This window comes from Arabidopsis lyrata (genome assembly GCF_000004255.2).
Source record: "Arabidopsis lyrata subsp. lyrata unplaced genomic scaffold ARALYscaffold_2, whole genome shotgun sequence".
In the NCBI taxonomy this organism is placed as follows: domain Eukaryota; kingdom Viridiplantae; phylum Streptophyta; class Magnoliopsida; order Brassicales; family Brassicaceae; genus Arabidopsis; species Arabidopsis lyrata.
The window spans coordinates 1,143,703-1,170,262 of NW_003302554.1; the positions used below are offsets into that span (position 1 = coordinate 1,143,703).

Sequence of the window (26,560 nt, forward strand, 5' to 3'; positions counted from 1 at the left end):
GACTTGGGATGTAAGCAATCAACATTTCTAAGCGATTAATTTATGAAAGTACCAAAAATTCCATTGAAATGGAACTTCGACTGAAAAAGCAAAAAAAATTATGACTATTAATATAATTTTAAACAAATGACAACACAACACCTCATATTATTTGGTTTAGACCATCTAAATCCTTGTTGGCAAAAGACTATCTAAATCCTTATATATCTATAAAAAAATTAGGAAATTAAATCGAATTACACACTAAGAACAACAACAAACAAACTTTAAATACCCCACTTTTCCCTCTAATCCTCGTGGATTTGGTCATCACTCGTTATCCAATAATCCCAAAAATAGCAAATGAATCATCTCTCTTTTTTTCTAACAAGATCTTTTTTTATTTGGTCAAAAAAGGTGTTAAAGTTTGTTCTAACAAGTTATATAAACCCTCACGAATTCAAGAAACCAAACAAAAGAAAAAAAAGCTCTCTCTTTCTCTACCTTTTTCCTTAATTTTACTTTTGCGGCGTCGTTCTTATCTACTCACAAGAAGGCAACCGATCAATAACTCCCAAATTAAAGAAAGACTCAAACTTTTCTCTCTCTCTTTCTTAAATAGTGAAGAAAGCTTCGATTTTGGGAAGTGGGTTTGTGTAAAAATGGGTTCTTCTGTGGAACAGAACATTTTGGTGACTGGTGGTGCTGGATTCATTGGAACACATACTGTTGTTCAGCTTTTGAATCAGGGTTTTAAGGTTACGATCATTGATAATCTTGATAACTCTGTTGTTGAAGCTGTTCATAGGGTTAGGGAACTTGTTGGTCCTGATCTCTCTACCAAGCTTGAATTCAATCTGGTTAGTACCCAAAAAAAAGCTTCCATTTTTATATCAATATGGCTATTTTTGGAATCAAGATTGTATTTTTATCATAGATTCTTAGTTTAGTAATCTTTTGGCTTGTTAGATTTTGAATGTTTTGATTAATTGCAGGGTGATCTAAGAAACAAAGGAGATATTGAGAAACTCTTTTCTAATCAGAGGTATTGTGAAAATTTTTGAAACTGAGATTATGCAAATTGTTTATTCATGTGAATTGATTTTAATATTATGATTCTTTTGTGAGGGGGAAACAGATTTGATGCTGTGATTCACTTTGCTGGTCTTAAAGCTGTGGGAGAAAGTGTTGGAAACCCTCGTCGTTACTTTGATAATAACTTAGTTGGAACTATCAATCTATATGAAACCATGGCAAAATACAACTGCAAAATGGTAAAGATCAAGATCCTTCACTTTTGAAAATGTGTTTCTTGTTCTAGTTTAGTTACCAAGTTGTTCTGATTCTGGAATTTTTTACACAGATGGTGTTTTCGTCGTCTGCAACGGTTTATGGCCAACCTGAAATAGTCCCATGTGTGGAAGACTTTGAGTTACAGGCTATGAATCCTTATGGTCGTACTAAGGTACTTCAGACCTCAAATCTGTTTTGTTCTGTTTTGTGTTCATAATCTTGAAAGTTATATCATTTATGACTGAGATTTTGAAAACATTTGATCTATTTGTGTAGCTGTTTCTTGAAGAGATAGCTAGAGACATTCATGCTGCAGAACCAGAATGGAAGATAATTCTTCTGAGGTACTTCAATCCGGTTGGAGCTCATGAGAGTGGAAGAATTGGAGAAGATCCAAAGGGCATACCGAATAATCTCATGCCTTATATCCAACAAGTTGCGGTTGGACGATTACCTGAACTCAATGTATATGGACATGACTATCCTACTATGGATGGCAGCGCGGTATAACATCGATAATACCGTTTCTTTATGCAAAAATTCGGTTTTCATTTCTGATGATAGATTGATAAAATAAGGTACACTTGACACTTGCAGGTCAGAGACTACATACATGTAATGGATTTAGCAGATGGCCATGTGGCTGCATTAAACAAGTTGTTTTCAGACTCAAAGATTGGTAAAATCTCTATACGACTTTTAACTGTTTGTTTTTTATTTGATGGAGTCAATCAAAGTTTAGAGTTTTAATAATGTTTTGTATGTGTTGGTGTGTCATCTTAATCTTAGGCTGTACTGCTTATAATCTTGGGACTGGTCAAGGAACTTCTGTCTTAGAGATGGTTTCTGCTTTTGAAAAAGCTTCTGGCAAGGTAAGATTTTCTCTTTCTCTAATTGCTCATGAATTTTGTGTGAATGAGACCGAAGATTTGGTGTCTGAAAATGCTCTAAACCATTTGTTTTGCAGAAAATCCCTATCAAGCTATGTCCAAGAAGAGCTGGAGATGCAACAGCTGTTTATGCTTCAACTGAGAAAGCTGAGAAAGAACTTGGGTGGAAGTAAGTCATCGGTTTTACCATTTCCGCATTTAAATCTTTTTCGATCGGATATGAACTCGACTTCAGTTAAATTTCTATGCAAAGTTCATGTTCATGGCCTCATGGATATAAAACTGACTAGATATATGGTTTAACAGAGAAGTATATTGAATCTTGACATGAATTTCAAGAACCATACTTTGAATACTTTTCAGAATTTTTATCTTTATCTGTTGAGTTATTATGAACATAAGATTAATTCTTTGTTTTTCTTTCTTAGGGCAAAGTATGGAGTTGATGAGATGTGCAGAGATCAATGGAATTGGGCAGATAAGAATCCATGGGGTTTCCAGAAAAAGCCTTGAAATGTTTTTTTTTTTGTTTCACCACTCAAATATAAAGAAAAATATATATAGATGTCGATTTATTTTCCTGCATCTATTTTATTTCTCTCTTCAAAAAAAGTTGTATTGAACTCTTCATCTTTCGGTTAATAAAGTATAACGTTTATCTACATTGCGTAATACTAACTAGTCGTTATAATCAACGAATCATTCATTTAGTATAAGCAGAAGCGTTCTCAATTCAGGATTGAATAGGAGAAAAAAGATGTTAACTTGTTGAGCAAGTAAGAACCAAAACATGTTAACAAGAGTCAACAACAACAGAACATACAGACTCCAAACAAAAAGCAACTAAAATGTGTAAACATATAACAAGCAATGTAAAACTACAAGTCTGCAAATTGATTAAATGTCGAACCCTTTTTTTTTTCTGGGTTCCTCAGCTGCTAATGATACAGATATTCGCATATTTGCAAGTCTTCTCTTCTTACTGTTCTAGACTTCCTCGCCTTCTTCGTAGTTGCTACTCTTGAGGATGTTGTATTTGCAGAGGGGACAAGTAGCGTTTATGTAAAGCCATTTGTCCACACAACCACAATGGAAATGGTGGCCACAAGGAAGTTCTCTAAGCTCTGTCTCATCTTCATAAGCCGAAAGACAGATGCAGCATTCCTGTAGATTGACAAAAGCAAAATCCGGCTTTGTTCGTCAAAATCCAAACAGAGTATAGCCATAACATAATATGCAGAGGTTTACAGGTTACTAATAGAAAGAAGAGTGATTTTGAGTGTTACTTACTGCATCCTCATGAGGAAGAGTATGTTCGACTGGTGAATCTGTACCACATTCAGTCATCAGTCCTCCTGAATCTCCTTGTTCTTCATCAACAGTGTGTTTCACAGAATCACCAACCTTTCGGAATTTGAATTTAGTAAGTTGGTCAATGTCTTCTTTCGAAGCTCCTTCCTGCATTTTCAATAGATTTTCATTGGAACAAATCCAACTTTCTTGGAGGTAACAAAAGAAACAGGTTATAAGAAGCTACCTGTTCTGCAACGGCGTATAGAACTGCAATGATGCAAGGCAAGCAGCAGCAAACAGCAATGCCAATAACACAAGCCAATGCAACGCAGAAAACCACAAAGAACACATCGAAACCAAGAAATACTATACATAACCTGTAAAAACAAAGACATCCAAACAAATTGAAGGAGCTTGAACACTTAAAACAGTCCCGAGAATGTAAGAGATATGAAAGAAGTGAACAACAAACCAATAAAGCTGAGGGGATCCTTGCGCTAACTCTTGGCCACCAGAAGATACCCAGTAGAATCCAATAACCCACCATATAAATGAGATCATCGTATTTGCAGATTCTAGATGCTTAGCAAAACTGGTTACAGAAAACACTGCTTTAGCCAAAATTAAAATCACATATAAGACAATATCTGCATCACAATCACTAAAGCTTAAAACCAATATACCTGTTGTTTTCATTCTCTAATTGACCTAGCTCCAAGTAACGATCATCTGAGTTTCTACTCAAACCCAAACCATCTTCTTCCTCCATAGAAGAAGAGCTAGATCTTGGACTCATATCTCTTCTTCTTCTACTATTCCTCCTACGATACTCAACACAAACACAAACCATATGCATCATACATTGCAACCCATACCCAATAACCCAAACCCTAAGAGGCATATTCGGATTCTCATCGCTGCTAAGTACCAAAACAGCTGTAGCAACGGCGACAAAAGCAAGATTCCAAACGAAATCCAAAACCACTACAGGTTTCGAATAAGCCCAATCGCTTTGTCTCTCTTCAAGCTGCTCAGCCGCAGCTTCACGAACAAGCATCGATGGTTCTCTCATCATCATTCTTCCGCTACTTGCATGTCTTAATAACCTCGCCGCTTCTCTTAACCCTTGTCTCCTCACCGATCTCCCTCCTCCTCCGCCGTCGGTTAAAATCAAAGGCGTTGCTTCCGTCGTCGTCTCTGTTGACATTTTCTCTCTCTCTTCAAAGTCTCTTCCTTTCTTCGAAATTTCAAAAATTGATATTGAATTGATGAAATTGGTGAAGCTTTACGCCATTAAATTGGGGCAATTTCAATCTCAGAGACAAATTCGGATTTGCTAGGGTTTCGATTCGAACAGAGAGAGAGAAAGAGAAAGAGGATGAGTCGGACAAATCGGAAAACGTGATGTTTGAAAAATCAAAATTTTAATTTATTTAATGTCTCCTCAAATGCCAACCAGAGAAATTAGCGGGACATATATGTAATAGTGAGTTCTTTTCAGTGGCTAAATGGTCAAATTACAGTTACTTGGTCCAAAAAGGGTGGACAAAAACCAAACCAAACTAAACCTAAATTTATTCATTTGAACTAAATCCGAATTGTGAAACTGTATAAAAATTTCAAAATTAATTGAATTTTCAAATTTTTTGTTGGTGTCGGATCTCGTTATCCATCCGACCCAAAGAAAAAGTGGGTATGGGTCGATCGGCAGATGGATCAAGCCCGTTTTTAGAAATTCGAAGTGATAATTGAAAACATTTGTCTGGACAAAACGGTAGAATTTTTTGGTGTTAAATAAATAACGTTTGCGGAGCATGAGTGACTCCATCTTGGTAGCGGAAGTAACATCCAAGGCATGATTCGCGGCACAAAATAAACTAGTATTTAATATCGTAATTTGGAAGGAGTAAGAAAAACACTATTACGAACAATATAAAACACTGTTCACTTTTTATTTTTGTCCGAAATTTTGATATAACTCAATTCACGAGGTAGAGAACCCCAAACTCTTCACAAATCTTTAAGTATAGATTACATAATTTTTAGCATAAATTTTTAACCCAAAACCGAACTAAATCTAAATCTAACTCAAATCCAAACCAAACTGTAAATTTTTAATTGAAAAAACCTTATTTTATACCTAAATAAACCAAATATTAAATTTATCGAACCGAACCGGGCATATATGTAATAACGAGTATTTAAAGGCGGGGGGCCATATAGTGAAATTTGGTACAGAATTCGGATTCTTGTATTTTTGTAGGCCCTTTAATGCAAACTAATCGTATAATAAAAGTAAAACCCTTAATCGGATCCTCCACCAATTTTCCCTCCAAGCCAGAAAACCCCCAAATCTCACCGGTCGGAGACTCCTTCTCTTCCGACTGATAATGGCGGCGTCTTCTTCTTCAACCTCTTCCGACGGCGGATACAATAACCCATGGGTGGAGAAATACAGGCCGAGCAAAGTAGTTGATATCGTTGGAAACGAAGACGCCGTCTCCAGACTTCAAGTCATTGCTCGCGACGGAAACATGCCTAATCTAATCCTTTCCGTGAGATTCACTCTTCTATTGACATTCTTTGATTTAACCCTCCTCGAATTTGCGAAAAAGTTTTAGGTTTGATGAAAATTTTCTCAATTAGGGCATTTTGGGTTTGTGCCATGTGTAGATTTCAGGATAAAGTTTGGATTTTTAGGGTTTTTGATCAATTTCTATGTCTGTTAAAGTTAATGAAGTGTATTGTAAGTTTGATTTCTAAGTGGATTCTGTGTTTTGTATTTACTTGTGGAGAGACTTGATATATGATTTAGTGTTTTTTTTTTTCTGTTGTATATCCTTAGGGTCCTCCTGGAACAGGTAAAACCACAAGCATTTTGGCTCTTGCTCACGAGCTTCTTGGCCCGAATTATAAGGAGGCTGTTCTGGAGTTGAACGCATCTGATGATAGGTATGTTCGTATGTGAGGTCAATCTTTTTACATATGGGATGTTGTTCCTTCTTCGTTCGTTGTTTGGTTAAATATATTCTGTGTGGTATTGTGTTCTGTTATGGTTGTAGGGGTATTGATGTTGTTAGGAACAAGATTAAGATGTTTGCGCAGAAGAAAGTAACACTTCCTCCAGGGCGTCATAAGGTTGTCATTCTAGATGAAGCTGACAGGTTAAGTGCTGCTAAGTTTGTGGCTTTTACTTGAGTCTTTCTTCTCAAGTTGAATTGTTCCAGTCAAGTTTTTTTTTTGACTCATTGCGTCTTTCTGAATGCGGTTTGTAAAATTAGCATGACATCTGGAGCACAACAAGCATTGAGGAGAACGATTGAAATCTATTCGAACTCAACACGGTTTGCACTTGCTTGCAATACGTCATCCAAGATTATTGAGCCCATTCAGAGTAGATGTGCCTTGGTTCGATTCTCTAGATTATCTGATCAGCAGATACTAGGCCGTCTTTTAGTGGTGGTTGAAGCAGAGAATGTATGGTTTGCCACTTTTCTTTCGTTCCACATGTTTACTTACTGCAATTTTGAAAATATTCTAATTGCTTGTGTTTTTCAATCTCTCAAGGTTCCGTATGTACCCGAAGGCCTTGAGGCGATAATCTTTACAGCTGATGGTGACATGAGGCAAGCTCTGAACAACTTGCAAGCCACATTCAGCGGGTTTCGGTTTGTCAACCAAGAAAACGTCTTCAAGGTTCGAAACAAAACCTTAATTCACTGAGCTTATAAAACACATTAGTTTCATATCATCAATCGAAGATCTCATTACTTGTCTTCCCCTTTCTCTTTTCCAGGTCTGTGACCAGCCTCACCCGCTTCATGTCAAGAACATTGTTCGCAATGTGCTGGAAAGTAAGTTTGACGATGCTTGTCACGGTTTAAAGCAACTCTATGATTTGGGCTACTCTCCAACCGACATTATCACAACGCTTTTCCGTATAATAAAGAATTACGATATGGCTGAGTATCTGAAACTTGAGTTCATGAAGGTATACATCTAATTCTCCTTGACAGCTCAAAACATCCAAACTTTTGTCTAACACCAATGCTTTTCTTCAGGAAACTGGATTTGCGCATATGAGAATCTGTGATGGAGTTGGATCTTATCTTCAGCTATGTGGTCTTCTGGCTAAATTATCCATTGCTCGTGAAACAGCGAAAGCACCTTAAGTTAGGTAACTTTCAGTCTTCCACTCATCTGTAGTGATGAACCGTTGACTGGTTTATGTTTAAACCGATTTGGTTAACCCTCGTTGTTTGAGAATTCGGATAGATCTTGGAACTTCCTTGCTGCTTTACTCTGTTTTCTAGATTTGAATGGCTTGTGAATGTTTATGAATATTATCTTTGAAGCTTAATCCTAACCAATTTGGTATATCGGTATTCTTACAAATAGAAAATCTGGATTTCGGCGGATTTATTTTATATTTTGTTTAAATCACACAAATGAAAAAGAACCAATACACAAACTATTTTACACATTATATGAAAAAAAAGTCCATATAGTATGAGTGATGAATTTTATTGGTAAAATGTTGAAATTATTTGTGTAATTCGATAACGCTATATGAGAAAACATGACAAATGATTTCACAACGAAGAAAACCCGAATCAGAAGCTAGAGTCTCAAATTGTGAAAGAGTCCTCTCCTTACCACCTGAGCTTTGTGTTAACATCAACATGTCCATGGCTAACACAACGTTAGAAGAAATATCGTTGATCTTTGGTTCCACTGGCGTAACCATCTCGACTATTATCACCTTTCCTTTATTGGAAAGACTTTTCCAACAGTTTTTTAGAATCTTTACACAATCTTCGTCAGTCCAATCATGTAGTATCCACTGTCAATCATTTCATTTCATATAGTTACTATATGGTTGACTATGGAGTTATTTACGTAGCAATAGGTACTTACCTTCATGAAGATGGCATCTCCTTTTGGAATTTCTTTAAACATATCTCCTGAAACATGCTCCACTCCTAGATATAACCGATGTTAATGAAGTACTATTGAGCAAGATAAATAATTTTAAGAGTTATAACTTGCTAATTTTCTTACTTAGTATACCTTTATGAAGAGGAGCATGGACTAAAACCGATGCTAGATCGAAATTGACGCCTTTAATATGAGGATACTTGGAAGTCACTAGACCTATGACGGTTCCAATTCCCCCTCCCACATCCACCAAAGTATTTACATCTTCGAATCCTTTGTAAACTTCTAAAACCTTCTTCATAATTAATCTGGAAGCTTCCGACATTGCGTGGTTAAACATCTCAGCAAATTGTTCATTCGAACCAATGTGTTCGAAAAACTTCATGCCATGAGCAGAGCTGAATGCATCTTTTCCTTCTAATATCACATCTTTGAGATGTGCCCTAGGAAAAATATATTATCATTTTTAGTTAACGTTACGAGTATATATATATATATAGAGTATTTTGTGAATAATGAAGTAGGAAGTACCAACTCTTCAAACAGACTTCGCCTTGGAGTACCATGAACAAAGTGGCGAGAGACCCCGAGCCATCTCCACGGTTCAAGAAAAACGTGCAAACCGGTTCAGCTGCATAGACCCTCTCCGTCTTTCTACTTCCGATGTCCTCTCCGTTTTCTACCGTACGGTACTTCAAGATTGAGTGGCTGGCTAATAAAACCAGCATCCGATCTAGCAATACTGGTGCCTCCGGATTGGTCGGCTTGGTTGGAAGGCCAAGAGCGATCTCAGAAGGCGAGAGCCACACGCCGTCATCTACAGAAGTGATCATGTCGATAACGCCAAGCTCCAAAGCGGCTTTGAGAACCATGGGGAAGGCCATGGCATGCAAGATCCTCTCCGCTTGCAAGCTCACCGTATCTTCATCAAAACGTTGTTCTTCTTTGATTAAATCCGGTTTAGGAATGGTGGTTAAGGAATGTTGAATATGGTTCGCCATTGTTATTGTTGGTTAAAAATTTGAGAAAGATGGTAAGAGAAAGTTGGTTTCAAGTTTCAACGTACTTACTGTCACTTTTTATACGGAGAAAGCTCACCAACATTATGCGTAATATTTTATAGCTAAATATTTAAATTAATGAGAATATTACACGTATTTTTATTGTAGAATTAATATTCGTGTAATATTTTAAATGATTTAGGTGTACGAAGAATATGTAGAGATTTGTTTTCAATTTTAGTGTGCGTTCATCAGTACAACTTTCCTAATTGAATGTGAATGTCGTGATCATACTCATTGAGTGTGAATTGTTGGTAAGTACTAAGTAGTATAATCTATGATTAATCTTTTCACAGTACAATATAGTCTAACATTAATTAACACTCCATTTTAAGAAAATGTGAATTTATATGCTTTGATGGATTCATTGATGCAACTATTTTTGTTTTGGTTTGAGGACACTTTTAAGATAACAAGCGAATGAAACTGAACTAAACTAGGGAACAACATGAAAAAATTCTGAATCGACCGTACGTTACCGATTGTATTCGGTAAATTACATTTTGTTTTAAAGGAATGAAAACAAATTTGAATATGGTATTGGTAGCTACTGAATCCGTTGATTACAACTTAAGATACACATTCAATAATGTATGTAAAGGTAGGTACGAAATCGAAATCAACATTTAAGAAAATGGAGAAATAGGCTTGGTATGTGTTAATGAATGTTCAACAAACAACCAAGTTTTAGTGATATAAGTGGGCATACGTGTAGAAAGTATTTCAATTAGGAGTCTCCTATAAACCTCTTGGTGAGCAAGACACTTTCTAAATCTGTCTTTAGAATCTGTGATGGAGTTGGATCACATCTTCAGCTATGTGGTCATTGGCACCAGGGCCGGTCCAAAGTTTCAAAATTTTCTTTGATACCCTACGCATAACTAAAAATTTAGGCCTTTTTGTTAATGTAAAAAAAAAAATTCTCCCAAAAAAAATATTTTATAATGTGAGACCCTAAGCGATGGCTTCACTTGCTTGCCCTCCGGACCGGCTCTGATTGGCACTGCAAATCCAACGTATATAAAACTAAAAGGGGTAATTGTTTGGTGATATATTGACATCTATGTAAAGTCTTAACAATTTGCACTAATTAATCAAAATTTACCCGGGGCATCTGCCCCCCACTTATAACATGTAGCTCCATACTTTAACCAATTAATAAAAAAAATCGAAATGCATGGTCAATAGATCGCCAAACAATTCGCCCTCTGGATAACTTTTGCAGTGCCTATTTGTTTTTTTTTTTCAACTTGTGTGCCACTTAAATAGCCACATTTAATTATGTCCATATGGGCGCATGTTTTTCACCTTAGAAAGCATAGATTTAGAGAATATGCACTATATAACCAAATTCTACTAGGAAGTCAAACAATGCAAAAATCAAATTCTACTATTTTATATACAAAATAATGGACAATAAAACATGAATTTCCTACGGGATTAACAAATATCATGTTACTTTTGCCGATAGTACGTACTCACATACGAAAAACAATCGGAACAAATGAACAGCGCAATACACAAACAATATTACACACAAGAAAGAACCAACCATTACAAACGAAAAAGGTCAATGTTAGTCTCCACTCTCCACAAAATAAAAACTAAACCACTCGTAGTTTTGTTGGTAAAATAATAAACCTATTTTTGTAATTCGATAACACTATATGAGAAAGCATGACATATATGATTTCACAACGAATAAAACCCAAGCATTGTGCTAACACAAACTGCATGTCCATAGCAAACACAATGTTAAAAGAAGAGTCGTTCATCTTTGGTTCCACCGGCGTAATCCTGTCGACAAATATCACTTTTCCTTTTTCAGAAAGACTTTTCCAACAATTTTTTTAGAATTTTTACACAATCTTCATCGGCCCAAATCATGTACTATCCACTGTCGTTTAAAATGAATCATTTCATTTTGTAGTCAATATATGTGTAACCATGGAATTATATTTTTCATAAGAAGGATTGTTATAGAATTTGTCTTTTTAACACTAAGAATGCCCTTTTATAATTTCAATGCATCATTTTATGATAAATTTCTAATTTTATCTATAATCTTTCAGCTTATTAATGGAGTAGAAATTCATAAATGTATTAAAGGTATAAGATAAACTTAAAAACTTTTAAATGTGTGAAAAAAATCGAAAACAACAATAATTGGGAAATAAAGATAGTATTTGTTATTGATGATAGAGAGGAACCTATTGTTATTACAGATGAATCAGAGATTTTGTTGGTAAAATGTTGAACCTATTTGTGTAATTCGATAACGCTATATGAGAAGGCATGACAAATGATTTCACAACGAAGAAAACCAGAATCAGAGGCTAGAGTCTCAAATTGTGAAAGAGTCCTCTCCTTACCACCTGAGCATTGTGTTAACATCAACATGTCCATGGCTAACACAACGTTAGAAGAAACGTCGTTGATCTTTGGTTCCTCCGGCGTAACCATCTCGACTATTATCACTTTTCCTTTCTCGGATAGACTTTTCCAACAATTTTTTAGAATCTTTACACAATCTTCGTCAGTCCAATCATGTAGAATCCACTGTCAATCATTTATCCATTTCATTTTCTAGTTACTATATGGTTGACTAAGGAGTTATATACGTAGTAATAGGCACTTACCTTCATGAAGATGGCATCTCCTTTTGGAATTTCTTTAAACATATCTCCCGAAACATGCTCCACTCCTATTTATAACCGATTTTAATGAAGTAATATTGAGAAATAAGAGCTGTAACTTGCTAGTTTTATCACTTCACGGTATACCTTTATAAAGATGAGCATGGACTAAAATCGATGCTAGATCGAAATTGATGCCTGTAATATGAGGATACTTGGAAGTCACTAGACCTATGACGGTTCCAATTCCTCCTCCCACATCCACCAAAGTATTTACATCTTCGAATCCTTTGTAAACTTTTAAAACCTTCTTCATAATCAATGTGGAAGCTTCCGACATTGCCCGGTTAAACATCTCAGCGAGTTGTTCGTTCGAACCAATGTATTCGAAAATCCTCATGCCATGAGCAAAGCTGAATGCATCCTTTCCTTCTAATATCACATCTTTGAGATGTGCCCTAGGAAAAATAAATTATTCATTTTTAGTTGACTTTACGTTTATATATATAGCACATTTTGTGAATAATGAACGTACCAAGTCTTCATACAGCCTTCGCTTTGGAATACCATGAACAAAGTGGCGAGAGACCCCGAGCCATCTCCGCGGTTCAAGAAAAACTTGCAAACCGGTTCAGATGCATAGACCCTCTCAGTCTTTCTACTTCCAATGTTCTCTCCGGTTTCTACCGTACGGTACTTCAAGATTGAGTGGCTGGCTAGTAAAACCAGCATCCGGTCCAGTAATACCGGTGCCTCCGGATTGGTGGGCTTGGTTGGGAGACCAAAAGCTATCTCAGAAGGCGAGAGCCACACGCCGTCATCTACAGAAGTGATCATGTCGATAATGCCAAGCTCCAAAGCGGTTTTGAGAACCATGGGGAAGGCCGTGGCATGCAAGATCCTCTCCGCTTGCAAACTCACCGTATCTTCGTCAAAACGTTGTTCTTCTTTGATTAGATCCGGTTTAGGAATGGTGGTCAAGGAATGTTGAATATGGTTCGCCATTGTTATTGTTGGTTGAAAAATTGAGAAGGATAGGTAATAAAGGTATGGATGTTAAGAGAAAGTTGGTTTCAACGTTCATACTAGTGTCATTTTATACGGAGAACCCTCAGCAACATTATCCTTGATATTTTTATAGCTAAATATTTAATTAATGAAAATATTACACGTTTTTTTATTTTTTAGAAATTAACATTCGAGTAGTATTTAAAATGATCTTCTAAATATAATTTGATGTACGAAATATGTAGAGATTTATTTGTTTTCATTTTATTGTGCGTTCATCAGTACAACTTTCCAAATTGAGTGTGTATGTCATAAAATTAAACTTGAATATGGTTAGCTACTGAATCTGTTGCTTGCAAACTTTAAAAAGAAAATCACATTCAATAATGTATGCAAAGGTACGGTAAGAAATCGAATCAACATTTAATAAAATGGACAAATAGGTTTGGTATGAGTTAAGAACAACTCCAACCACAACACCAAATTTGGTGTTATAATCATACTAAATTTAGGCCTTGAATGGTTGTAGATTTTAAAGTTGTTTTTGGTTTAATTTTTTACAAAAATCTACTTTAGCCAATCAAGATTATGAAAAAAATGGATTTCCTAAAAGATAGGGAATCTAGATTTTGATAGTTTTTGTCAATTTTCAAAAAAAATCTAAAATCTATGTTTTGTGGGTTTCTCACTTTTTAATGTGATTTGACTTTTTCTTTCCATTTTCCATTTTTTATTTTTTACAAAATCTAAAAACCGTAAACCAAAAAAAAAAAATCCATAAACCAAAAACTATAATCCAAACCACAAATAAGAAATCGAAATCAACATTTAGTAAAATGGACAAATAGGTTTTCCTCTATCTGTAACCACAACACCAAATCTTACACTAAAAAAATATTTTATATTATTATATTATTAAAGTTAAGATTTTTTTATTTTTTAAGTTACTGAAGAAACCAATCATTTTTATAACTGATTAATTATAAGATTAGCACAAAAAAATCAAGAAGATTACAATCGATAAATTAAAAATAGCAAAAGATATATTACAGTATAATCGAACTAGAAGTGTTCAATTAACGCATTTTGAAGTTTAATATTAGTTTTTTGGGTTCAATTAACGCATTTAGGTATTAATTTATATATTACTAGTTTTATATTATTAAAAATGAAAGATACAAAAATATTGTTGTCATATATATTTTTTTTGGTTGATAAAACAACAATTTAATTATATTATTAAATGAAAACCGCGGATTAAAACTAATGTTCAAAGTTCTAAGCTAACACGAGAAAGTGAATGATGACGACGAACAAGATGCTTTTTATACTGGATTAACATATACACTTTATCTCGAGGTAACTAACAAATATAAATGATGTTAAAACTTTATCTCGAGGTGTCGGCAGTGGTTATCAATCTAATACTCCATCCGTTTCGTTTTAGTTGTCGTTTAAGGTTTTTTCACACAAATTAAGAAAACCATTAAATGTTATGTTTTACCCTTTATTAAGATATTTTATAATTTTTTCATTGGTCAAAACATTAAAACAATAGAGATAAAAGTGGAATTTTTACAAAACATTTGCATTGAAAACCTAAAACGACAACTATTATGAAACAAAATTTAAATCCTAAAATGACAACTAAACTAAAACGGAGGGAGTACAAATTATTCAAAAATATTATATTTTAGATAAGTTCTGTGTGGGAACTTCTAGTAGATCTTTCTTGGCTGAATCCCCCAAAACAAGAATTCAACAAAGCAATTGAATGAATAAATCTGTAACCGGTTCACTATAAATTGTATAGACAAAAAGAAACCAAATCAAGTTATTTATTTGAACCAAAAGGAACTAGAAATCAATCAAAACAAGAGTTATAAAATACGTTTGGTTAAAAACAAAATCTACTACAGTAAAACCATAATAATGACACGTCTGAGATCTTCTTCTGATGCTCACCATTGATCTCGTGTGTGTTAACCTAACAATGAAATACACAAAGCAAAGAATCAGTCATCTTTATGAAGCTTACACACGACAGCAACCAAATACACACATGTAGCTTAAGAAGTAAACAGAGTATAGCAACATAAATACTTGATTCACCTCACACTCCTCTTCTCTCGAGGATTAACTGTTTTAAGAAAGCATCTTGAGAAAGCTTTTGTCCAATCTCCCATCATTTAACATATTTGTCATCAAGCTAATGGTTGAAGCATCTCCAGCAAACCCGCAACTCCTCATTTCTTTGATGAGTTCTGCCGATCCTGCTTTGTCACCATCTCTTAGGTGTGCTCTGATAAGCGTATTATAGGTGCCGCTACTTGGGAGGGGACCATCTACTTTCATTTCTCTAAACAAGGCATCTGCTTCTTGTAGTAGGCGTTTACTACACAAGCCTGAGATCATTGTATTGTATGTTACAACATTAGGCTTCACTCCCTTATTGCTGAAGCTACAAAAGAAATCCCAACCATCTTCCACCTGCCCAGCCTTGCACATCCCATCAATCATTATAGTATATGTGAATATTTTGAGTTTCATTTCACTCTTTTGCATATACTCGAATACCACCACTGCCTTCTCTAGGTTCCCGTTATTACAAAGTCCATGTAACAAAATGTTGTATGTCATAATATCTATAGGCACATCGACAGATTCCATCTCTTTGTATACTTTCTGGGCACTCTCACAATCTCCAGCTTGAAAAAACCCTTGGATTAGTGTGTTGTAAGTGAATGTGTTTCCAACCAATCCTCTTCGGGAGATCTCGCGGAAAAGTACCATACCATCTTCTACCTTCTTAGATTTGCAAAATCCCTTTATAAGAGTAGTATAAGTCACTACATCTGGGAAACAGTCCTTGCTAACCATGAACTCAAACATCTGCTTGGCCTCGTCTAGGCGATGACGCATACAAAACCCATTGATCAAAGAATTGTAGGTGAAAATATCAGGATCTAATGACCTTCGGATCATCTCCTCATATAATTTGTCCACCTCTACAAACTTCCCTTCTTTCACAAACGCATCAATCAGTGCATTAAAAGTAACTACATTGGGGTTGATTCTCCTCTCGATCATATCGCTCAGCAGTCGAGAGGCATCACTCCATCTTCCGTAATTACAAAGGCAGCTTATAAGGGAGTTATAGGTAAAAACATTTGGTCTAATTCCTTTGTTCTCCATTTCATTGAATAGGTTGCGTGCATCATTCACATGTTTGTATTTGCAGAGACCATCGATAACTGTGTTGTAGATTATAACATTTGGCTCTATTTTCCCTTTCTCCATCTTCTTCAACAAACTCAAAGTCAAATCAATATCACCTCTCTTACATAATCCATTAACTACAGCACTGTAAGTAACCATATCTGGTTGACAGCCTTTTACAACCATTTGATCAACTAACGCCACTGCTTCTGAAGCTTTGCTGTGGAGAAAAAGTCCATGGACTAGAGTAGTACCAAGTTGATCTCCCATTTCCAACATTTGACAGAATCCATGGAGTATCGAGTTAAGCGTGACTAGATTTGGCTCATAACCGAGTTTCATCATCTTGCCAAGAATAGCTAAAGCAAGAGAGAGTTGAGAGCGTCGACAAAAACAGTTAATCAAAATACTGTAAGTGTAAAGATTTACTGAACTCAACAATGGAAGGGAAAGGACGAGACTTGACCATGTCACTGAACAGATCAACAGCTTCATCTAATTTTAAATCACTCAGCACATTTCTACTCAGTTTCTCTCTGTAACCAACAGAAAAAGCTCGTTCCCAGAAAATGCAATGGCTAAAGGAAGGAGGAGCAACTCCAGGATTACCTTTTCCGAGAAGACTCCGATGAGCAAATCTGTTTCCCGTCGATGTAATCGCAAACAATCTCCTCACCTTCATCTGATTGGGGTTTTTTCTAAATCAGTGACTCGGAATTACTAAACTTGTATAAACCCTAAATGATGAACCCTTTTGGAGAAAGAGAGAGCAAAGGTTCTATGAACCCAAACAGAGAAGATACTCGCGAGTGACTGATTTCATTCATTTGTGTACCGCCGTTGGATCATTTTGATGGTCAAGATTTCATCTTATCATTTCCAATTTTAACAATTTTTATCACCGGTTTGGTTTTATATTTTATCATTGGGTTTTGTCCTAATATAATTGGGTTCTATAATATTTGTCTAATTTTTTTATTTATTTATTGCTGACATGTCTCTTTCTAATTAAGGTGAAACCGCGTGGACCTTACCAATTTATTACTACTTGGATTGTAAAGATCTATCTACTATCTAGTTGGTTCCACTTGTATATGCATAGATACAAATACAAGTTTGGTCATATTATCATTTTTCTAATCGAATGTTAACAAAACTAAAGTCTTAATGATAAATGAATGTGAGTGCAATTAGTTTAGAACATTAAACACGAGTTTCGTTGGACACATGGCTTCCATACGCTTTTGTGAGAAAAATTTGGTTATAGTAATAATAACATCTTTAAAGTTTATTTTAATACTTATTTTTATTTATTAACTTCATTGATATGGTAACAAACTTCAATGTTCTAGATGCGCGGAGTAATGAAAAGATCATAAACCATACAATGTTCCCTAAAGCCATCACCAAAATTATATTCCATCCAATCTTCAAAATTCTCCAACTCTACCTATACCTATAAAATTTTATACGCCATTGAAATATGCTGTAACGAAGTCCATTTAAGGCCTGATCATGAATTCCTTGAAGACCGACAATAACATTCAAGCGATTGTTAGTGACATTAGAGAGTTAATCCTTTGTTGGATTCAATTTCATTTGAATTTGTTCCTCAGTGTAATAAAAGTTCGACAATATATACAGTAATTCATTGTCTCTCTCTTCTATTTTAGAGGAAACTCTATTTTAGACGCATTGGAGATGCTCTAATAATTTTTAAATCTAATATTGTTTTTTAGCAAAAAAATCCATAAAACTTTTTGCTATATAGTATAGTTTTTCTTCTAAGAAAATATTTAAATAATAAATATCTTACGATATTGAATACAAATAACACATAATAATAATACCACTACTTTATATACAAGATTTTATCTTAAATGCCAAAAAAAAAATAGAAGAAACAAGATTTATCTTCTCTTTTTTTTTTCTTTTTACAAAATATCTTCTTTTCAAGTTTGATATTTTGTAATTTTGTCGGAGGTTTTAGTTGTTTTTTTGTGCACTCAAAAAAAAAAAAAAACTTGTAAAACCTAGGAGAGGAGGAGCTGGCACCACCGCCTAACTCGCCATTGACACAACACCAAAACTCTTTCTTTACTTTTATTAATCTACACTACACACATCGATAAAGATAATTTAATAGAATTCCATAAAAATAATAATCGCACTAACTTTTTCAACATCAATTCAACGGTTAAAATTCTTAAAAAAGCGTTTTTTTTTTTAATTTTATTTTAAAGGTTACAACTTTTTTTTCCCTAATTCTCTCCGATTACTGATACTCTGTCTCAATCTCTTCTTCCTTCAAATCCTCTTTCTTCCAAGCTACTTCTCCTGAATTTCGTATTTGATCCGTTTAATCCAAGTTTCGATTTTTATTTAACAACCACATAGTTCCTGAGGTTTTGTGATAAGAAACAGAGATAGAGAGAAACAGAGTAATGGCGAACAGAGATGTGGAAAGAGGAGGGAAGAAAAACAGAGGAGCTAATAGCAATTATTTCTACGATGAGTCTTCCGGTGAAACTCATTGGACTTCATGGCTGATTCCGGCTATTGTAGTAGCGAATCTCGCTGTCTTTATTGCTGTTATGTTCGTTAATGATTGTCCTAAGAAAATCACCGGAGCTAACAAAGAGTGTGTTGCTAGATTCCTTGGAAGATTCTCGTTTCAACCACTTAAAGAGAATCCTCTCTTTGGTCCTTCTTCTTCTACGTAAGTTTTACTTTAAGCTCGAGATTCAAGTTTCATCTTCTGGGTATCTCAAAAGTCTCAAACTTTGGGGAGTCCAATTTGCAATTGAATCTGATCACTATTGTCTGTTCTTTGGAAATTGAGCTCAAAGTTTTCATTTTTCTTCTGGAATTATGTATTTAGCTTGGTTAGGATTTCTTGATTGATAAACCCAATTGAAGACTTTTATGTTCTTGTTTTGGACTAAGCAACTTGTGGGATCCAATTGGAAATTTTGGAATTACGATTCTATGAATGATTATTTATAGTGATGGGTTTTTTACTCGGATTCTTGTATCAGATTGGAGAAAATGGGAGCATTGGAATGGAGGAAAGTAGTACATGAACATCAAGGATGGAGACTTCTCTCTTGTATGTGGCTTCACGCTGGTATCATTCATCTTCTTACAAATATGTTGAGTTTGATCTTCATCGGTATCCGCCTTGAGCAGCAATTTGGCTTCAGTAAGTCTTTACCTTTATGAACAAACACTCTTTTTTCAATCAAGTTTTAGACTCTCTTTAGTTTAATCGTCAAGTGAAATATTTGATCTTTATCGAGCGAATATTACCGTGCAGTAAGAGTCGGGCTGATCTACTTAATATCTGGTCTCGGTGGAAGCATACTTTCGTCCCTTTTCCTTCAAGAAAGTATTTCTGTAGGTGCTTCGGGTGCTCTCTTCGGACTTCTTGGAGCAATGTTATCTGAACTTCTCACCAATTGGACTATCTACGCCAACAAGGTACTTTATGCCCTTTCCACTAAACGCGCCTTAACCTGAAATTTAGCATTGTACACTAGGAGTTGACGATCCGATTTTCACCGTATGGTTTTGGTTAACTGAAATCAAATAAAAATCTTTTATAATTCTGTTTGGTTGAGAGCCTTTAATTCGGTTCCTCAGATTAAACAATCAGTCTTTCACATTTTGGTCTAAGAATTTTAGGTCCGGGTATGGTTTACATATGCCCTCTCTAACGGCTTCTTTTGGCAGGCGGCTGCTCTGATCACGCTTCTGTTCATCATCGCAATCAACTTAGCACTAGGCATGCTTCCTCGGGTTGACAACTTTGCACACATTGGAGGGTTTTTAACCGGATTCTGTCTCGGTTTTGTCCTCCTTGTTCGACCACAGTACGGTTGGGAAGCTTCCCGCACCAACACTTCACGTACCAAACGCAAGTATAGCATGTACCAGTACGCGCTGTTTGTAGTCGCAGTGGTTCTACTTGTGGTTGGGTTAACAGTTGCATCAGTGATGCTTTTCAAAGGAGAGAATGGGAACAAACATTGCAAATGGTGTCATTACCTCAGCTGTTTCCCAACTTCTAAATGGACCTGCTAATCATCATCATCATCATCATTATACAGTAAAAGCTTTTATATGTTCTTCTTGTTAACATTAAATCTCTTTGATCTCTCTAGCCTTTGATTACTTATATATGTACATTACAAAATCCGTCTTGTGTAAAAGGGGATAGAGACAAAAGAGTGTGTATTATACATTTAAAAACCGTACTTCTCAAACTATCTTTAAGTACATAAATAGTAAACAATTTTATTAAAGTAAAAACATAATTAGCTTAAATTGGAAATAAATTCCTTTAATTTGGTTTATAGTACACACTTCGTATTTGCATCTTACGTCTTGTAGATTGTTCTTCCTTTGCTTCAAATTCTTCTAACTTTCTCTATATCTCTTTCTTCTTGAGTTTAACATGATAGCCATTTGGAAATTGCAATCCAGGAGTTCGAAGTATATTTCCTCCACTAATTTCTTCCCATCTGATGAAATCCAAGAAACAAAATTACAAAATCAAGAACCATTATTTGTCATAACTTAAAAGATGAAAGAAAAGAGTAGGTAGTTTCATTAAACCTGTATTTTGTGACTAAGCTATGAAGGAATACTGCAGTTTGAACTTTGCTGAAGTCAGCTCCGATACAGAATCACATTCCGCCACCAAACGCCATGAAATTCTTCGATGCATTAGTAGTTTCTGATCCCTATGTTTTCACCAGTTTGATTAGTTCTTGTTACCAACACTTTATAGGTAACTAAGAGTAGAAGATATTGATGAACTCACTTCCCATCTAGATGGATTGAAGACAAGAGGATCTTCATAGATGTTTGGATTCAAATGTATAGCTGGAGGACATACCATCACTGCCCAGTTGGCTGGAATAATATCATCTGCAACCATTTACAAAGTTATTATATATAATAAAAAGTGGAATCAATTTAAGTGTATAATTGTGTTTTTGCTTTGTTGATCATACTTTTATACTTGATATCTCTCAAGGCTTTCCTGAAGATTGCAGGAGCGATATTCGCTAATCTCACTGTTTCGTTTATGAACTGCAAGTTAGTATTTAACATCTGGTTAGATGAGAATACACATTATAAATTTTAGGATATTGACAGACTTGATCATATACCTGAAATGTGTATAGTCATTGATTTGTATTCTTTCCATGTAAGTCCAGAGTCAGCATCTTCACGGTTTCCCAAAATTTCCTCATGCTCTTCCTAATAAAGACTAAAAAAATCTTTTTTACTTTAGGCAATGATCAGCTTACTTAGAGTTAGAGACAGTAGTTGTTTTTTTCGATTTACTGACCGTTAGACGTTTTAGGACTGAAGGGTTGTCTGAGAGGAACTTGATAGCTAATGTTAAAGAAAGAGAAGTTGTTTCGAAGCTAGCAAAAAGCAAGGCAAACATCAAGTCTAGTGCAATTGCTTCTGTCAGAATTGTGCCTTCTTTCTTAAGCTCTTCGATGACATAATCAAAGAAGTCACTCGGATTCTCCCTTGGCTTCTCACACCGCTCTTGAAGCATATTCCTCAACATTTTCATCGCACTTTCCCTACCCTGCATCACCAATTTTTAAGCATGAATACAATGAATTGCTTAACAAGAAACCATGAATTGTGGCTAAGTAATAACCTTTAGGCACTTGTGATAAGCTGTCCCTGGGATGTCAATAGGGAAGGAGATCAAACCGTGGATGAACGCAACAAAGTATTCCCTTAGATTCTCTGAGGACTTCTCTGTATCATGGCTTATCAACTTTTTCGCGGTGAGATCAAATATCAACTGATAAAAATAAAGTGATAATGTTAGCAATTCAGAAAGTTCATAGTGTTTTAAACAGATGTGGAAAGTATGTTCCTTGAGACTCACGCTTGCCACTGAATCTTTCAGCTCATTTGAGTTTTAAGTTGACCAGAGGTCTAACTTGTTACTGTTGCAATTCTCAAATTTTACTCAGGTTTTCTTAAACTCTCTCTTTCTTTTTTTTAAGATTTTTCATTCATGCTTTCATTTATTACAAGGACACACACATACACATACTTATACAAGTTTTCTTTCACTAGCTAGTAGCTACTCACTTACCCTTACTCTCTCATCTTACTTCTACAATCTAGATTCACTTACACAAGCAATCCACTCCATCATAGACTCCAACAACACACTCTTTCTTTTCATTTGGGCCTTAGTTTATTCGGAGCCCATTACTAAAAACAACCCTAAGCCCATAATCTTTTTGTTGACTTTTCTTCTTCTTCTTTGACTCCCTTCTTCTTCGACGCTTTTCTTCTTCTTCAACCAAGTTTCTTCTTCTTCTTCTCCTCACTGTAATTCTTTTGATTCTTAATCATCTTCTCTTTCTCAATTGCAGGTTCAATCGGAGACTCAACCTTCAACACTCCCTCTTGAGTTTTCGATTGAAACTCTCGATTCCAAGTTAGGATTTTGAATCTTGATATCTTCCCTTCGCCACTGCTGGTTCCTTTTCGCTTGATCGGATGCGAGCTTTTCAAGACGTCGGCATAAGTCATCGGTGAGCTTGATTTCTCAGTCTCCCTCTTGCTCTCAATCCCAGTGGATTCAACGGCTTTTCCCTTTTCAATTTTTGTTGCTCCCTCTTGAACAATTCTCTTCTCAGTCTTGTTCTCGTTTGCTTCATTCTCAGTTGGACTCACTTTGATCTTCTTTTGCAGATAATCAGGATGGAAATTTATGTCGCCAAACTTGATGGCATAATCTGGATGAAGGCTCATGTCTCCAATCTTGATGACGTTCGTTTTTCCAACCGGAGGTAATCCCTTTGCTTCTTCCTTGTTTTTAATTTCACCCTTGCAAATGGTTTCCAAATTTTTAATTCCAAACCCTTTGAACTTTGACGCTTGCTTCTTTTTCTCTGTCTCTGTCTCTTGATCATTCTCTGCCTTCCTTTTGCAGATTTCTTCTCTAGTCCACTTTTTCTCCCTCTTAATCTCAGGTGAGCTTTCAATTTTCTCCACCGTGTCTCTGTTTAACACCATCTTCTTCAGATTTTTTTCTGGACTCACATCCTTGACTTCTCTAACTTTGTTTTCTTCTTTTCCAGTTTCAGAATTTCTCTGGTTCTTAACTTCAATCACTGATTTTCCCTTCACAGCTTTATCTCCATGCTTCTTAGCTTGATACATCACAGATTTGTTTTTGTTTTCAACATTCTTCTTAGTACACCAAGGTTGCAGCGTTTTTTGATTTGCAATTTTAGTGTCTCCAGCTCCTTGACAACATGATTTCACCTTTTCTTTTGCAGCAACCATTGTTGCTTCTTCATTCTCTGGCATCTTAAGATGATAACTCTTTTTGATCATTGGCACCTCAGCTATCTTCCTTCCAGCGGGATCATGAATGGTACAACCATTTTGATCAAAGTTAACTTCATAATCATTCTCAATCATTTGAGAGACACTCAAGAGATTTTTGGCAATCTTTGGAACTAGTAGAACATCTTTGATCATTCTCTTGCCCTTCTTTGTCATGATTTCAATGTCTCCCTTTCCCTTTGTGGTCAGAACAGCTCCATTACCTACATGGATAGGAACATTGAAGCTTGTGTTGAGGTTAATGAACAGTTTCTCCTGTGAGGTCATGTGATTTGTGCATCCACTATCAATGAGCCAGACATTTTCTTCTAGTGTTTCTTCATCCTCTTGTCTTGCTGTGAACATATGGTAGGTTTCTTCTTCTTCTTCTTCTTTTTCGTTGTCTTCTTGAGTAACTTGAGCTTGTTCTCCATTCTTGAGTTTGCAGTCATTTATTAGATGACCTACCTTGCCACAGCGGAAACAGCTTCTGGTTTCTCTGTTTGTGTTAAAATTCGGTCTGATTTTTCCACTCTTGAGCCAGCAAACATCTTCATTGTGATTATCTCTTTTACAGTAATCACACCACCTCTTTTCTCTGTAACTTGACTGACCTTGGTTTTCCTTATTTTTGCTCTTCACATTCAGATTTCGGAAATGTGCATGGAAGGCTCCTTCTGCTTCTTCTTCATCCTCAGGAAAGAATTTCTTCTCATGTGCCTCAAGAGATCCAACTAGCTCAGCATAGGTAACTGTCATTAGATCCTTTGTTTCTTCCATTAAAGATGACAGACCAGCATAACTCTTTGGCATAGAGGCCAGCATTTTCACTACTAAATCAAAGTTTGATTTTCCTTCACCTAGAGCCCTCATCTGATTTGCTACAGCCTGAATCCTATCAGAGTAAGCTTTAACCTTTTCCCCTTCTTTCATTTTCAGATTCTCAAACTCTCTTCTTAGAGACTGAAGTCTAACAGTTTTAACTTTCTCATTACCTTGATAGGAGTGCTCTAGCAGCTTCCATGCTTGATGTGCTGAGGTTGCTGAGAGAATCTTGTCAAACACCACATCTGCCACTCCATGTTGAAGAATTTGAAGAGCAGCAGTATCCTTAGCTTTGAGTGCCTTCAAGTTTGCAGCTTCTTTGGTCTTGTCTGCTCCTGGAGTCTCTGGTGACTGAGATCCCGGATCTGGAACTCCATCTTTTACTACCTCCCACAGATCTTTGTTCATCAAGGTTGTTTTCATTCTTGCTGCCCAGAACTCATAGTTCTGTCCATCAAAAACAGCAACAAGTTGTGAAGATTGCAAGGTAAGTGTCATTCTTCTCTTCTCTTCTTACGGCTTCTTCTTTGCCTCCTTATTTCTTCTTCTTTGAACAGGCTCCAAGATCAAACCTGTCTCTGATACCATGTTGCAATTCTCAAATTTTACTCAGGTTTTCTTAAACTCTCTCTTTCTTTTTTTTAAGATTTTTCATTCATGCTTTCATTTATTACAAGGACACACACATACACATACTTATACAAGTTTTCTTTCACTAGCTAGTAGCTACTCACTTACCCTTACTCTCTCATCTTACTTCTACAATCTAGATTCACTTACACAAGCAATCCACTCCATCATAGACTCCAACAACACACTCTTTCTTTTCATTTGGGCCTTAGTTTATTCGGAGCCCATTACTAAAAACAACCCTAAGCCCATAATCTTTTTGTTGACTTTTCTTCTTCTTCTTTGACTCCCTTCTTCTTCGACGCTTTTCTTCTTCTTCAACCAAGTTTCTTCTTCTTCTTCTCCTCACTGTAATTCTTTTGATTCTTAATCATCTTCTCTTTCTCAATTGCAGGTTCAATCGGAGACTCAACCTTCAACAGTTACATGCACTTTGTTCAATTTCAGGAAGCATCTTCTTGAGACTTTCATGGCCAAATAGACTCAAGACCATGTGCTTGAGGTACTTATGCATGAACCCATGTAATGATCCCACATTCTGCTTTTCCAAAGATCTCAGTGAAAGTGTCAGGATACCAACACTGGAAACATCTACCTTCTTGTTGGAACACAAAATAACTAAAACCAGGGTCTGTTGTTACAATAATTGGTTTCCCCACAAGGTTGGTCTTGAAGATTGGCCCATACCTGCATGAATATTAATAGGATTTTAACTTTGGTTTGTAGACAAATACAAGTATGCAAGAAAGAAGAAAACACACACTTCTTAACCCTCTCTTTTATAAAAGGTTAAATGTCTGAAGTTGTGTAAGGTTTAAAGAAATGGATCGTCTCGCCAATAAGCGGTAAGCCCATAGAACCTGGTGGAAGCTTCCCTCTACATTTAGGGTTCCTCCAATTGTAAACCCAACTTGTGATGCTTGTCACAAGTAGAGAAACCAAAATGCACAATGTCCACAACATCACTATATATAAGAGGGTTTCTAATAACTTTTTTTTTTTATTTGTGTTCTTTGACAACCAAATAAAACAGTTCCAAAGGAAAAAGACAAATAAGAGAATAGAAACTGAATTGTTGGATGTTTCTTCAACCATACGATGACTCCTTAAATAGAGAGGAGGCAAGTACTCAAAACAATATCTACTAACAAGATCTGCATCATGCCATACATCAGCTTCATGCAATAATGCATAATTTTTAGGAGATTTCAGATATTACAAGATGGAACTGAACATATATTTTCAACCGTTCTATACGATTACGATCCGGTTACAGTTTAGAAACAATCGGGTTACAGTCCAAAATACAGTTACGGGTTGATTTTGGTCATGACTAGTGGAGATAACAAAATAAAGGTTCCTAGCATATTATTATTCTTTCTTTTTTTGGTACCACGTGGGTTTT

General features: G+C 35.7%; 6 protein-coding genes and 2 pseudogenes across 6 annotated transcripts; 3 read left to right on the plus strand and 5 right to left on the minus strand.

Moving 5' to 3' along the window:
- Positions 1-385: 385 nt before the first annotated feature.
- LOC9324036 (bifunctional UDP-glucose 4-epimerase and UDP-xylose 4-epimerase 3) lies at positions 386-2,826 on the plus strand. The gene is made up of 9 exons (XM_002886383.2): positions 386-839; positions 975-1,024; positions 1,118-1,253; positions 1,343-1,444; positions 1,549-1,776; positions 1,870-1,951; positions 2,062-2,144; positions 2,240-2,331; positions 2,591-2,826. The coding sequence occupies exons 1-9, from the start codon at positions 642-644 to the stop codon at positions 2,673-2,675; spliced, it is 1,056 nt and encodes a 351-aa protein (XP_002886429.1). The 5' UTR covers positions 386-641; the 3' UTR covers positions 2,676-2,826.
- An 83-nt stretch (positions 2,827-2,909) lies between these two features.
- Positions 2,910-4,869, minus strand: LOC9322496 (E3 ubiquitin-protein ligase At1g63170). The gene is made up of 5 exons (XM_002887927.2): positions 4,139-4,869; positions 3,928-4,047; positions 3,700-3,832; positions 3,453-3,620; positions 2,910-3,326 (listed from the first exon to the last, which is right to left on the minus strand). The coding sequence occupies exons 1-5, from the start codon at positions 4,660-4,662 to the stop codon at positions 3,150-3,152; spliced, it is 1,122 nt and encodes a 373-aa protein (XP_002887973.1). The 5' UTR covers positions 4,663-4,869; the 3' UTR covers positions 2,910-3,149.
- Positions 4,870-5,743: 874 nt separating this feature from the next.
- LOC9324037 (replication factor C subunit 2) lies at positions 5,744-7,832 on the plus strand. Its single transcript, XM_002886384.2, has 7 exons — positions 5,744-6,010; positions 6,301-6,407; positions 6,518-6,619; positions 6,737-6,932; positions 7,023-7,151; positions 7,252-7,446; positions 7,517-7,832. Exons 1-7 carry the CDS (start codon positions 5,846-5,848, stop codon positions 7,625-7,627), a joined length of 1,005 nt encoding a protein of 334 aa, XP_002886430.1. The 5' UTR covers positions 5,744-5,845; the 3' UTR covers positions 7,628-7,832.
- A 31-nt stretch (positions 7,833-7,863) lies between these two features.
- On the minus strand, positions 7,864-9,475 carry LOC9322497 (indole glucosinolate O-methyltransferase 4). The gene is made up of 4 exons (XM_002887928.2): positions 8,925-9,475; positions 8,526-8,836; positions 8,373-8,437; positions 7,864-8,298 (listed from the first exon to the last, which is right to left on the minus strand). Exons 1-4 carry the CDS (start codon positions 9,392-9,394, stop codon positions 7,999-8,001), a joined length of 1,146 nt encoding a protein of 381 aa, XP_002887974.1. The 5' UTR covers positions 9,395-9,475; the 3' UTR covers positions 7,864-7,998.
- Positions 9,476-11,620: 2,145 nt separating this feature from the next.
- Positions 11,621-13,192, minus strand: LOC9324038 (indole glucosinolate O-methyltransferase 4). Its single transcript, XM_002887929.2, has 4 exons — positions 12,626-13,192; positions 12,238-12,548; positions 12,094-12,158; positions 11,621-12,013 (listed from the first exon to the last, which is right to left on the minus strand). The coding sequence occupies exons 1-4, from the start codon at positions 13,093-13,095 to the stop codon at positions 11,714-11,716; spliced, it is 1,146 nt and encodes a 381-aa protein (XP_002887975.1). The 5' UTR covers positions 13,096-13,192; the 3' UTR covers positions 11,621-11,713.
- Positions 13,193-14,918: 1,726 nt separating this feature from the next.
- Positions 14,919-17,198, minus strand: LOC110224248 (annotated as a pseudogene).
- A 1,121-nt stretch (positions 17,199-18,319) lies between these two features.
- Positions 18,320-20,643, plus strand: LOC9324039 (RHOMBOID-like protein 2). Its single transcript, XM_002886385.2, has 4 exons — positions 18,320-19,036; positions 19,356-19,519; positions 19,634-19,797; positions 20,050-20,643. Exons 1-4 carry the CDS (start codon positions 18,762-18,764, stop codon positions 20,398-20,400), a joined length of 954 nt encoding a protein of 317 aa, XP_002886431.1. The 5' UTR covers positions 18,320-18,761; the 3' UTR covers positions 20,401-20,643.
- Positions 20,644-20,706: 63 nt separating this feature from the next.
- On the minus strand, positions 20,707-26,118 carry LOC9322498 (annotated as a pseudogene).
- Between the last annotated feature and the right edge of the window lie 442 nt (positions 26,119-26,560).